Below are 10,683 nucleotides of genomic sequence, written 5' to 3'. Positions count from 1 at the left end.
AAAAAAAAAAAAATGATCGCATTTTTATTCTTTCAGAAGTATCGACTTGCAAAGTATTTGCCAGAATCTCCAGCAGATGGTAAAACAGTCTGTTTACTATTGTTTTCATTCTTTTATTCAGCAACGACTTCTTGTCTGTCTATGGAGTGTATTGATTTTCACTTGTATCATCCCTTACTGGCATGTAGGTTCTAAAGATGAGAAGCGAAGCTTAGAGAGTCTCTCTGGAACAGATTCCTCTTCGTGAGTATCCATTTGTATTTAGAATTCCTCTTGTGACTTATTTTTACTCCAGTATGTTGTATGACTGGCATCGTTCTATTAAACTTTCCACCCTTCAGGGGCCTGCAAATTAACGAGGCGTTGAGGATGCAAATGGAGGTTCAGAAACGTCTTCAAGAACAGCTCGAGGTCTGGACTCCCTCATCATTTATTACTCTTCCCCTTTCATATTAAAGGTGTTAAAATATCTTCTGGAGAGGAAAATACCCTTTCTCATAAGAGAACTTATAGAAAATGAGTTCTAGCCGGAGATTTTGAAGGTTGGAGTTCATGAGATTATTGTCTAGACAAAGGCTTGGGGAATGGGGAATGCAAGGAAACAACACGTAGATAATGAGTGTATATTTGCGAGAGGAACTGCCACCTTATGATCTTGCTGTTCGTTTTGCTTCATCGGAAGGAAGCAGCCTCTCCACGGTCATTAGAGCGTCTGTTCTTTAATGGATCTAAAATTTGAGATTGCTGAAAATTCATAAGATGGTGGAGGTGAAATGTATTTAGGCATCGATGAGTTCGACGACGAAATTAGTTCAGAAGAGTGTTGCTTAGAAGCAACCCAGAAAAGAACAGCCCACACCCATAAACCAAATGGTTCCCCTAGAATGATTGATGATTTAGGTGCTAGAAAATCCTACATTTCAAATGATTTTGTTTTGCTGGATTTAAGTTGAGCATTTGAGAAAGTACCTAAAAAGAGCTTGGTTTGCTTGAATCTCGTATCAGGTTCAGAGGCAATTACAAATGAGAATAGAAGCTCAGGCGAAATACTTGCAGAAGATCATCGAGGAGCAACATAAATTAGGCGGCGAATTGAAAGACTCCAAGGTGTTGCCCTCAGCTGAGGAGGAGAATAAGCAAAAGACTTGCCAGTCTGAGTCGTATGACGATGCATCCGCAGGACCGTCATCTCCCCGAAAGAAACAACGAGTCGATTGTGGATCGACAGATGATTCTGCCCCATCTCCATCTATTAATTTACCTGAACTTACCTGAATAAATTTGTGGTCGATAGGACCGAGAATTGTATGAAAAGTAACCTCCAGACGGGTTTGCGTTAAGAGTTAAAAATCAAATCTCAGGAGAAAGAAGGCAGACCAGCTGTATCGAGTGTACCTGTGAAGTTAAGATTCAATTTGTGGTTCGACGAGTACTGTGTTATTGTCGACTTCGTGAAGTCGTCGATGATGTCTGTAACTTTTGTATATAAATTTGCACATTGAACCTATTTGTAAACCTTATTGAAATACTCCTACATTAGCAGTTTCTACTTTGCAGCAAAACACGCACGTTTTCTGCCGTTTTATCAGTCGTGTATTCGCTAAGCTGTTCGATCGCCACGAACCCTCATCATCTCATGATATTATCTGTTTTAGGAGAATGAGATGAGTTTATGAAGAAACTATACCTTTTGGTGGGATTCTATTCTTATGTGCTTATTTTTTACCTTTCTTTGTTGCCATTTTTTCGAAACCATTATAAAGTTTATAAGTTTAGTATTAAATTCTTTAAAAAGGAAAAAGAAAATTAATTTGAAATTAAAAGCCCACGTGGCAGCTTTTGATTGGTCAGAAAAAGAGAAAGAGGCGCTTTCAACGTGGCACGTAAACAGCGCCGATTTCGCGGGAAGATTAAAAAGAATTAGGGCTGTGATGGTGAATGAAGATATAAAGCACTGGACTCGACTCACAGTTCTAAGCTCCCACATTTCCCAATCTCTTTCCATTTCCATGGCATCTTCCGAGAAGGATGCGGCTCTTGCAGCTGTTCCCTCCGATTCCCCCACCATGTAAGCTTTTTTAAGCGCCGTTGCCAACCAACATTCTGTGTTTTTAGTTTTTATATACTCTGTAATTTGTCTTTTTTTGTGTGTTTGATTTGCTGGTAATCGGTTCTTGATTGTTGAGTTTGCTGGTAATCGGTTCATGATTGTCTCATGGCGATTGAGTAATCGGGGAATGGAATTGTTGATTCTTNTTATATACTCTGTAATTTGTCTTTTTTTTGTGTGTGTTTCATTTGCTGGTAATCGGTTCTTGATTGTTGATTTGCTGGTAATCGGTTCTTGATTGTTGATTTGCTGGTAATCGGTTCTTGATTGTTTCATGGCGATTGAGTAATCGGGGAATGGAATTGTTGATTCTTCTTATAATTATGTATTATTTTGGTTGTTTAGTGCATGTAGCGTATGCTCAAAGCTGAAGGCTAATGGTTCTGTGAGTACGGCGAGATTTAAAGATGTTTAAAGATTTTGAACTGTACAAACTGTCCGGAGTTGGGTTCAATGTTGGGGAAAATAATCGCTGTAAGGAGACATCTATGAGAGGGTAATCGAAACTGCGGTAGCTTATTATATAAAAAAGAAACAAATATATTTTTTTTTTGGCATTAGTTGCTTTTGATTGCTTGGAAGGTGAGAAATGGACGAAGTGGTAAAATATTTAATGAAAAATTCTCCACACAATAACTTGGAGCAACCAATGAAGAGCCGGAGATCGCTTTCACTATATTATGCATTCTCGTGCCTCTTGGAAACAACGGATTGACTGAGCTGCCGAACTTACTATTCTTAAGCAAAATTATCTGAAAATGGTGGAATTTCTTGAATCCGAAGACCACAAATGTCAAGGAAGGAAGAGGGAGTGNATAATTTGTTTAAACCCGAAGGGAGTGAAGGACAAGCTTGTTTTGCATACTTAATGGAAGAAATTGGGATAGCCTCATCACTATTTTTTGAAGTTGCATCCTTATTTTCCGCATTAAACGACAAACAGAGAGCCTTTTCGCAAGAATCTTACACAAAGACATCATAGAAGACATTGTGTCTAGTCTACTGTGCTTTTGTTGTAGAGAAACTAGTTACTTGAGGAAGTAATGAACAAAATACAGTTGCTACGACTATGAGTAATATTGAAGTAGAATTTTGGGATTTTCCTTTGGAATTTGTGAGAGTAGATGAAATTTGTGAAGAGGTACAATCTTCGTAGTTGGTTTCCTGTAAGGATCTACTATGATGAGCATACAAATATTTAAATGTTTATAGTTCATAAGGATAAAAAACCTTGAAGTGGACCATGAACAAACACTTCGTCAAGGAAAGCTTGATGTATGAGTCATATGGAAGTTTCCTACAACAAAATAGAGTGCTAATGTATTATTTGAGTGACTATACAAAAAGCAATCTGACAAATTAATTGTCAATCTGGCCATGCAAAAGTTTTCAAATATGCATGAGGTGGAGTACTTGATTTGTTTATCTTGTTTATCTTTTGTTTATTATTGACAGGGAAAATTCAAATTATACCTTGTACAATTTGTCAATTTTGACCTTAAAATTTTAATTTCATAAACTTAAGACCCTAAAATTAAATAAATATATTAAGTATTTGAATGTGTGTGTGTGTGTGTGTTTGTGTCTTGTCTCAATTTGTGTACTTTTGTTGGCCGGATAATACTATTGTTGTTGGAATTGATTCTTCTGGTCATTACAAGATTCTTTCCATCGTAATTTTAACNGAAATTGGGATAGCCTCATCACTATTTTTTGAAGTTGCATCCTTATTTTCCGCATTAAACGACAAACAGAGAGCCTTTTCGCAAGAATCTTACACAAAGACATCATAGAAGACATTGTGTCTAGTCTACTGTGCTTTTGTTGTAGAGAAACTAGTTACTTGAGGAAGTAATGAACAAAATACAGTTGCTACGACTATGAGTAATATTGAAGTAGAATTTTGGGATTTTCCTTTGGAATTTGTGAGAGTAGATGAAATTTGTGAAGAGGTACAATCTTCGTAGTTGGTTTCCTGTAAGGATCTACTATGATGAGCATACAAATATTTAAATGTTTATAGTTCATAAGGATAAAAAACCTTGAAGTGGACCATGAACAAACACTTCGTCAAGGAAAGCTTGATGTATGAGTCATATGGAAGTTTCCTACAACAAAATAGAGTGCTAATGTATTATTTGAGTGACTATACAAAAAGCAATCTGACAAATTAATTGTCAATCTGGCCATGCAAAAGTTTTCAAATATGCATGAGGTGGAGTACTTGATTTGTTTATCTTGTTTATCTTTTGTTTATTATTGACAGGGAAAATTCAAATTATACCTTGTACAATTTGTCAATTTTGACCTTAAAATTTTAATTTCATAAACTTAAGACCCTAAAATTAAATAAATATATTAAGTATTTGAATGTGTGTGTGTGTGTGTGTGTTTGTGTCTTGGAGATTTGTGTCTCAATTTGAGTACTTTTGTTGACCGGATAATGCTATTGTTGTTGGAATTGATTCTTCTGGTCATTACAAGATTCTTTCCATCGTAATTTTAACATTTTTTCATTAGACTTAGCACTATTTTAATGACTTAAGGTTGTTGCTTAGTTTGGTATTTTTATTATTCAGTATTGCTATTTTTGTGGTTTGATATTGAATATTTTATTAGTGTTGAATTTCATTGGATTTATTTGTTAGTTCATGATTATATTTTTTATTTAGTTTTGAAGAGGCATTAGTTGCACAATTTATTTAAGTTTGAGATTGATGAAATTGAAAGCCGTAGGTTTTGACATACCAAGCGAATAAGGTAGTAAATTGGATTTTTTTCTTATACGAATTAGTTGTCATTGCTGCATATTAGGGAAGTAGCTATCAATTTTTATTTTTACTTCTTTCCTTTTCGAGTAGAGAAAATAAATAAATAAAATCATTACATTTCACGAAAACCCATTTCAAGTTGCAACTAATGTTTTTGGTTTGTTACCTTTGCAGATTTGACAAAATCATTAATAAGGAAATTCCATCTACGATTGTCTTCGAGGATGATAAGGTTCCTTTACATTATTGCTATATAATTTGTATTATTATGTAAAAGAATTTTAGAGGGAAGGAAATATTAAGTTTGGACAATGGCCTATCTAGATTAATTTTGTGAATAATGTATTTGCTGAATGTGTTATATTACTTTCTAGAGAGAAATTGTTACTATTGCATGGTGGAAATACGATGCCGGTACCCATCATTGAAAATATGATGCTAGCATTGAAAAAGACTTGTCTCTCTTTAAAATTCTTCAGTAATGGAAAGGTACCCTTCGTCCAACTTGATGGATCCCTATTTGAACTAAGATTGACAGACCTTTTGTTTTCTCCACTTGGGCACATATTCATGGAAGACTGGGTTGAAAGATTGACAGACCTGTTTTCTTTTTTAATTAAATTTTTTATGATTATTTCTTCAAGTCAGTTCCTTGGTTTCTTAATTTTGTCCCAAGGATTTAATGTTATATTTATTATGTATCCTTCAATGTCCTTTCAATTACGACCACTCATTTCGTTTTATAAATCTTGCTTGGATGTTGTCATGAGATGAATACTTGGAATTGAAGTTAAACTCTGTCATTGTGAGTTCTATTAATTTTTGTTTCAATTTCACTCTGATGGCAGGTTCTTGCTTTTAGGGACATATCTCCACAAGCTCCTACACATATTCTAATCATTCCAAAAGTTAAGGATGGGTTATCTGGATTATCTAAGGTACTTCTTTACTGGGTATTTTAGTCTCTGCTTTTAAGCGTCCGTCGACTTGGTTCTTCTAGCAGTTGCATTTTGATCTCATTATATGAAATATCCACTATATACTTGAATAATGATTGAGAAGTTAGATTTATCTTTATAGTGGAGAAATTTGAGTGGCAATTAGGTTGTCTAACCAGAGTAAGAAAATCTCTAGTAGAGGTGTTTAGTATTTGGTTTGGGTTTAGTTTAGGGACTTTTCCAGCCCTACTCAATGACTGTAGTTAGATGATGGTCCCAATTCAAGTTATTCAACCGAACTTGAGTTAGTTTGAGTTGTTCAAATCAATTTTGTAACAGTAATTGTGGAAATGTTAGTATTTTGTGTATTTATTTAACTATTTAGTTTATTCACACATCAATTGAATTTGGTTACTCACTTTCATTTTCTATTTTACGGAAAATACACTCGAGGAACTTGTGAATTATTTTCCACAAAATTTTGCCTGTTGGTGGGTAAAGGTTTAAAAGAAATTGATTGAAATAAAATTTAAATAAATACTGCATAAGTAATTTTATTATGAGTAAAAGAGATTTTTGTAATTAATTAGGCCCCATTTGATAGCCATTTGGTTTTTTGTTTTTGAAAATTATGCACTCTTACCTATGAGATTTTTATTTTATTTTATTTTATTTTATAATTATCTACTTTCTAATCATATTCTCAAAATTCATGTCAATTTTTGAAACTAAAAAAATGTAGTTTTTTTTATAAAAAAATTATTTTTGGACTTTGATAAGAGTTCAAATGTCACCTTAAGAACGATAAAGGCCATTGTAAAGAAATGGTGAAAAAACCAAAAAGAAAAAAACTAATGACAGATTTTTTATACTAAAAAGGCGTATATTATGGTCTTTGGATTACAATGAGTGGGCATCTAAAATATATGAAGCTGAACTTTTAAAAACTTAAGAAATGTTTCTCGTCTTCACTAAAACCATTACATAATTGCGTCTCTATATGTTGAGGAATTTTGTAGTTGGAATTTGTGTTTGTGTTAAACTACTGATTTTAATGGCCTGTTCTAGTTTTATGCTGTTATGAGGTTGAAATTTATCCATTGACGCTAAAAAGATTATTATATTTATTAGACACTGGTTCAGGGGCTGTATTGTTCATTCATAGATATTCTTGTCCTTTATTTGCATTTTCATTGTATATTTCTTGTGCTTTGTAGGCTGAGGAGAGGCACACAGAGATTCTCGGTCAACTTCTTTACGCTGCCAAGCTCATTGCCAAACAAGAAGGGCTGGACGATGGCTTTAGGGTCGTAATTAATGATGGACCGAGTGGATGTTAGTACTCAAATCCCCATCTTTTACACTCGATAACAAATTTCTTCTCTTATTATTAAAAGTATCAAGCATTTGATTCTGTCATTTTCTCGCAGGCCAATCGGTTTATCATCTTCATGTTCACCTTTTGGGGGGACGACAAATGAATTGGCCCCCAGGTTAAGATGGACACTTTTTCAACGTTGAAATACATCTAATAATGTTTTCATTTACCTGTTCGAAAACTTTATCAACTTTATCAACTACTGCTCGTCCCTTGTGGTCTCTAACATCCCATTGAATATGGTAATTGATACAAGTTTGGTGGCTATTGTTGTTTTTCTTGAATATCTTATTGAAAATGGATGCCAATGTAATGTATGCGGTGGCTCTGTCTCNTCGGTGACTATTGTTGTTTTTCTTGAACATCTTATTGAAAATGGATGCCAATGTAATGTATGCGGTGGCTCTGTCTCAATGGCAGTAAGAAAGCAGGTTCGTATCAGAATAATGTAAAGCTAAAGGAAGATTGGGCTTCATTCTGGAATCAAGAAAGTAATATTAAGTAATTTCAAAGGACGTTATATGAAGAACTTAAAATGATTTTAAGTGTCTAATTTTGTTTGGGATGACAGACGTGAAATAAATGCCATTTGGTCAGTAGTTTTACCAGAAATAAGAAGGAAAATAAGGATTTTATCCATAGANAGCTTAAAATGATTTTAAGTGTCTAATTTTGTTTGGGATGACAGACATGAAATAAATGCCATTTGGTCAGTAGTTTTACCAGAAATAAGAAGGAAAATAAGGATTTTATCCATAGAGTTAAGGTTTAATCCCATCATTATTTGGGATCGTTGAGGATCAATATAATATACTTTTGTTCTTGAACTTTGAGGGTTCCTGTTTTTTCTTTTTGGTTGTTGTCCCTCAGCTGTGAATTATTTTGACACAGATTTTGAATTAGTATCAATGTACTAAAATGTGCATGAATGTGCATATATTGAAGTTACATTGATTGATTGAGATGGACAATAGGTGGGTGGACTTAAGATCAAAATGACCATTATTTTTTTTTTAAGCTACAAGTATCAATTTTTAGGAACTATTGTTTGTGCATGTGGATAGAAAGGCTTACTTTACCTTAATTTGTTGAATAGAATTTGCTGAAAGGTAAAGTAACTTTTAAATCCTCCAAAAATTATGACAAATATGTTCATTCTCAGTAAGCAGGGATGTAGAGATGAACTGGTGGGAGTGGAAGACATGGTTGAGCAGCAGGGCATTGCAAAAGCTGATGCCTGAGGAAATATGTCTAAGATGTGCTTGCTCTTTCCAGGTACCTTGTTCTTGATGTTATCATAGAATCCCCTTAGTCTCTTTCTCCAAGATGCCTATTCATTGGATTTTAGCTTTTGAAAGATGATGGTATCCATGCCTAGGTGTTCTTTGGCCCATCATGAGGGAATTAGATAGAGTTTTGTTGTGAAAATATGACTAGTGAAGAGAATTAGGTAGCGTTTTGGTGTAAATACATTAAGACAACAACTAAATGTCAAGGAACCTAAGGAGGTACGATTAAAGATGTCACAATGAATCACAAAAGCTAAGGATGAGCTAAGGATGTCTAAAAAGATGTCGTGGTGTAATGAGTGAAATTTTTTACGAAGAGTTGAGTCAAAAGACTATTAAGAAAATCATGTGCGTGGCTCCAGATGTCGCATAAATGAATTTATCGAAGTAGACATAGCTAAACATGGGTCTAATTTACTTTTTTTCGTGAGAAATAAATATTCTTCTACTACATCGTGCATGTATATCAAATATATCGACCACTAAAATTTTAGACAAGAAAAATAAAAAAATCTAAAATATTCCTATTGTTCCCTATGAACGAGATATGCTCTCCACAAAGAAAATAAATANATCTAAAATATTCCTATTGTTCCCTATGAACGAGATATGCTCTCCACAAAGAAAATAAATAATTAAATAATTGCTCTCCCATATCTTGGTATCTTGTTTTTGAAAGATGATGGTATCCATGCCTAGGTGTTCTTTGGCTCATCATGAGGGAATTAGATAGAGTTTTGTTGCGAAAATATGACTAGTGAAGAGAATTAGGTAGCGTTTTGGTGTAAATACATTAAGACAACAACTAAATGTCAAGGAACCTAAGGAGGTACGATTAAAGATGTCACAATGAATCACAAAAGCTAAGGATGAGCTAAGGATGTCTAAAAAGATGTCGTGGTGTAATGAGTGAAATTTTTTACGAAGAGTTGAGTCAAAGGACTATTAAGAAAACCATGTGCGTGGCTCCAGATATCACATGAATGAATTTATCGAAGTAGACATAGCTAAACATGGGTCTAATTTACTTTTTTTCGTGAGAAATAAATATTCTTCTACTACATCGTGCATGTATATCAAATATATCGACCACTAAAATTTTAGACAAGAAAAATAAAAAAAATCTAAAATATTCCCATGGTTCCCTATGAACGAGATATGCTCTCCACAAAGAAATTAAATAATTAAATAATTGCTCTCCCATATCTTGGTATCTTGGTGTCCTTGGTGTCACATCCCTATCCTCAAAGAATGTGAAGAAAATGAAGAAAAGGGGAAGCCAAAAGCCAACTAGACTTTTTTGGTTGCTTATAGAACCAACCATGTTCTTTGCCCATCAAAATTTGGCACTAACAACACTTCATATAATTCATGCACACACCTATTTTGTGTTGAAATAGTTAGTTATTGGCTCTATTATCATACCATGTTCGTACATTGTTCTTCCACAAAAATTGCTCGTTTGTTCGGCTTAAGTTTCTATCCATTCATGTTTAATTTTCTTTTCACCTTTCATTACGTCTTAGCTTCTAAAGTTTCAACTATTTTGATTTCTTTAGCTTTCATTTGTTATAATTCATAAGCTTTACACAAACTATTTTAATCCTTGTCGTTCAGTTTTTTGAAAATTAGTTCACAAAAATGTTGAAATGAGTGCACGTGATGGTACTCTAACCTTATGAAGTTGTATGGCCCCTTGTCGAGAAATAAAATGACTTTTAAAAATTAAAATAGAACATTTGAAAGAAAAAAAAAAAACTTTAATATAAAATGTGATATAACTAGAAAACAATGTTTTGTAATTAGATTGATAAATAAACTAATTACATTTTTATTAGATAATAAATACCTCTAATTTTTTGGTTGATGATAAATATTGTAACTAGCTAAATAACTCAAATTTATAATTAATATTAATTATGGTGGATTATAATTAATTAGGATTATAAGTATGGTTTTAAGTTTTTTTTAATATGTAATTTTTTTTAATAACACATAGTTTATACCTTTAAAATTTTATATTGTCGGGGTGAGTTAAGCATAATGATTGACATATTCGTGGAAAAAAAAAAAAAAGAAATCTCCTAATTTGATGTTTATAATAACGAGATAATGTTAATCCATCGTATTAAATTTTTGTTGATGAGTCGATATTTTTGATATAGGAGAAAACTGATATTTCTATCTTAAAAAAATC

General features: G+C 33.3%; 2 protein-coding genes across 2 annotated transcripts in view; both read left to right on the top strand.

Moving 5' to 3' along the window:
• LOC111784972 (myb family transcription factor PHL7-like) overlaps positions 1-1,706 on the top strand; it is a 6,483-nt gene extending 4,777 nt beyond the window's left edge. The window contains exons 4-7 of the mRNA XM_023665474.1: positions 37-79; positions 189-243; positions 342-411; positions 1,006-1,706. Of these exons, the coding sequence (XP_023521242.1) occupies positions 37-79; positions 189-243; positions 342-411; positions 1,006-1,275 (438 nt within the window). The 3' untranslated portion in view covers positions 1,276-1,706. The remainder of the gene's footprint in view (positions 1-36; positions 80-188; positions 244-341; positions 412-1,005) is intronic.
• A 201-nt stretch (positions 1,707-1,907) lies between these two features.
• LOC111784970 (14 kDa zinc-binding protein-like) lies at positions 1,908-7,514 on the top strand. Its single transcript, XM_023665473.1, has 5 exons — positions 1,908-2,068; positions 5,056-5,113; positions 5,730-5,819; positions 7,037-7,154; positions 7,250-7,514. The coding sequence occupies exons 1-5, from the start codon at positions 1,932-1,934 to the stop codon at positions 7,315-7,317; spliced, it is 471 nt and encodes a 156-aa protein (XP_023521241.1). The 5' UTR covers positions 1,908-1,931; the 3' UTR covers positions 7,318-7,514.
• Positions 7,515-10,683: the final 3,169 nt, after the last annotated feature.

Source organism: Cucurbita pepo, unplaced genomic scaffold (genome assembly GCF_002806865.2).
Source record: "Cucurbita pepo subsp. pepo cultivar mu-cu-16 unplaced genomic scaffold, ASM280686v2 Cp4.1_scaffold000316, whole genome shotgun sequence".
Lineage (NCBI taxonomy): Eukaryota > Viridiplantae > Streptophyta > Magnoliopsida > Cucurbitales > Cucurbitaceae > Cucurbita > Cucurbita pepo.
The sequence above is the reverse complement of the archived record's forward strand: the minus strand, read 5'-3'. Positions and strand labels throughout refer to the sequence as shown.

Coding starts and splice junctions, on each gene's coding strand:
- LOC111784970 (XM_023665473.1), top strand. CDS start 1,932: ATGGTGAATGAAGATATAAAGCACTGGACTCGACTCACAGTTCTAAGC. Junction 2,069..5,055: donor CCCTCCGATTCCCCCACCAT/GTAAGCTTTTTT, acceptor TTACCTTTGCAG/ATTTGACAAAATCATTAATA. Junction 7,155..7,249: donor TAATGATGGACCGAGTGGAT/GTTAGTACTCAA, acceptor ATTTTCTCGCAG/GCCAATCGGTTTATCATCTT.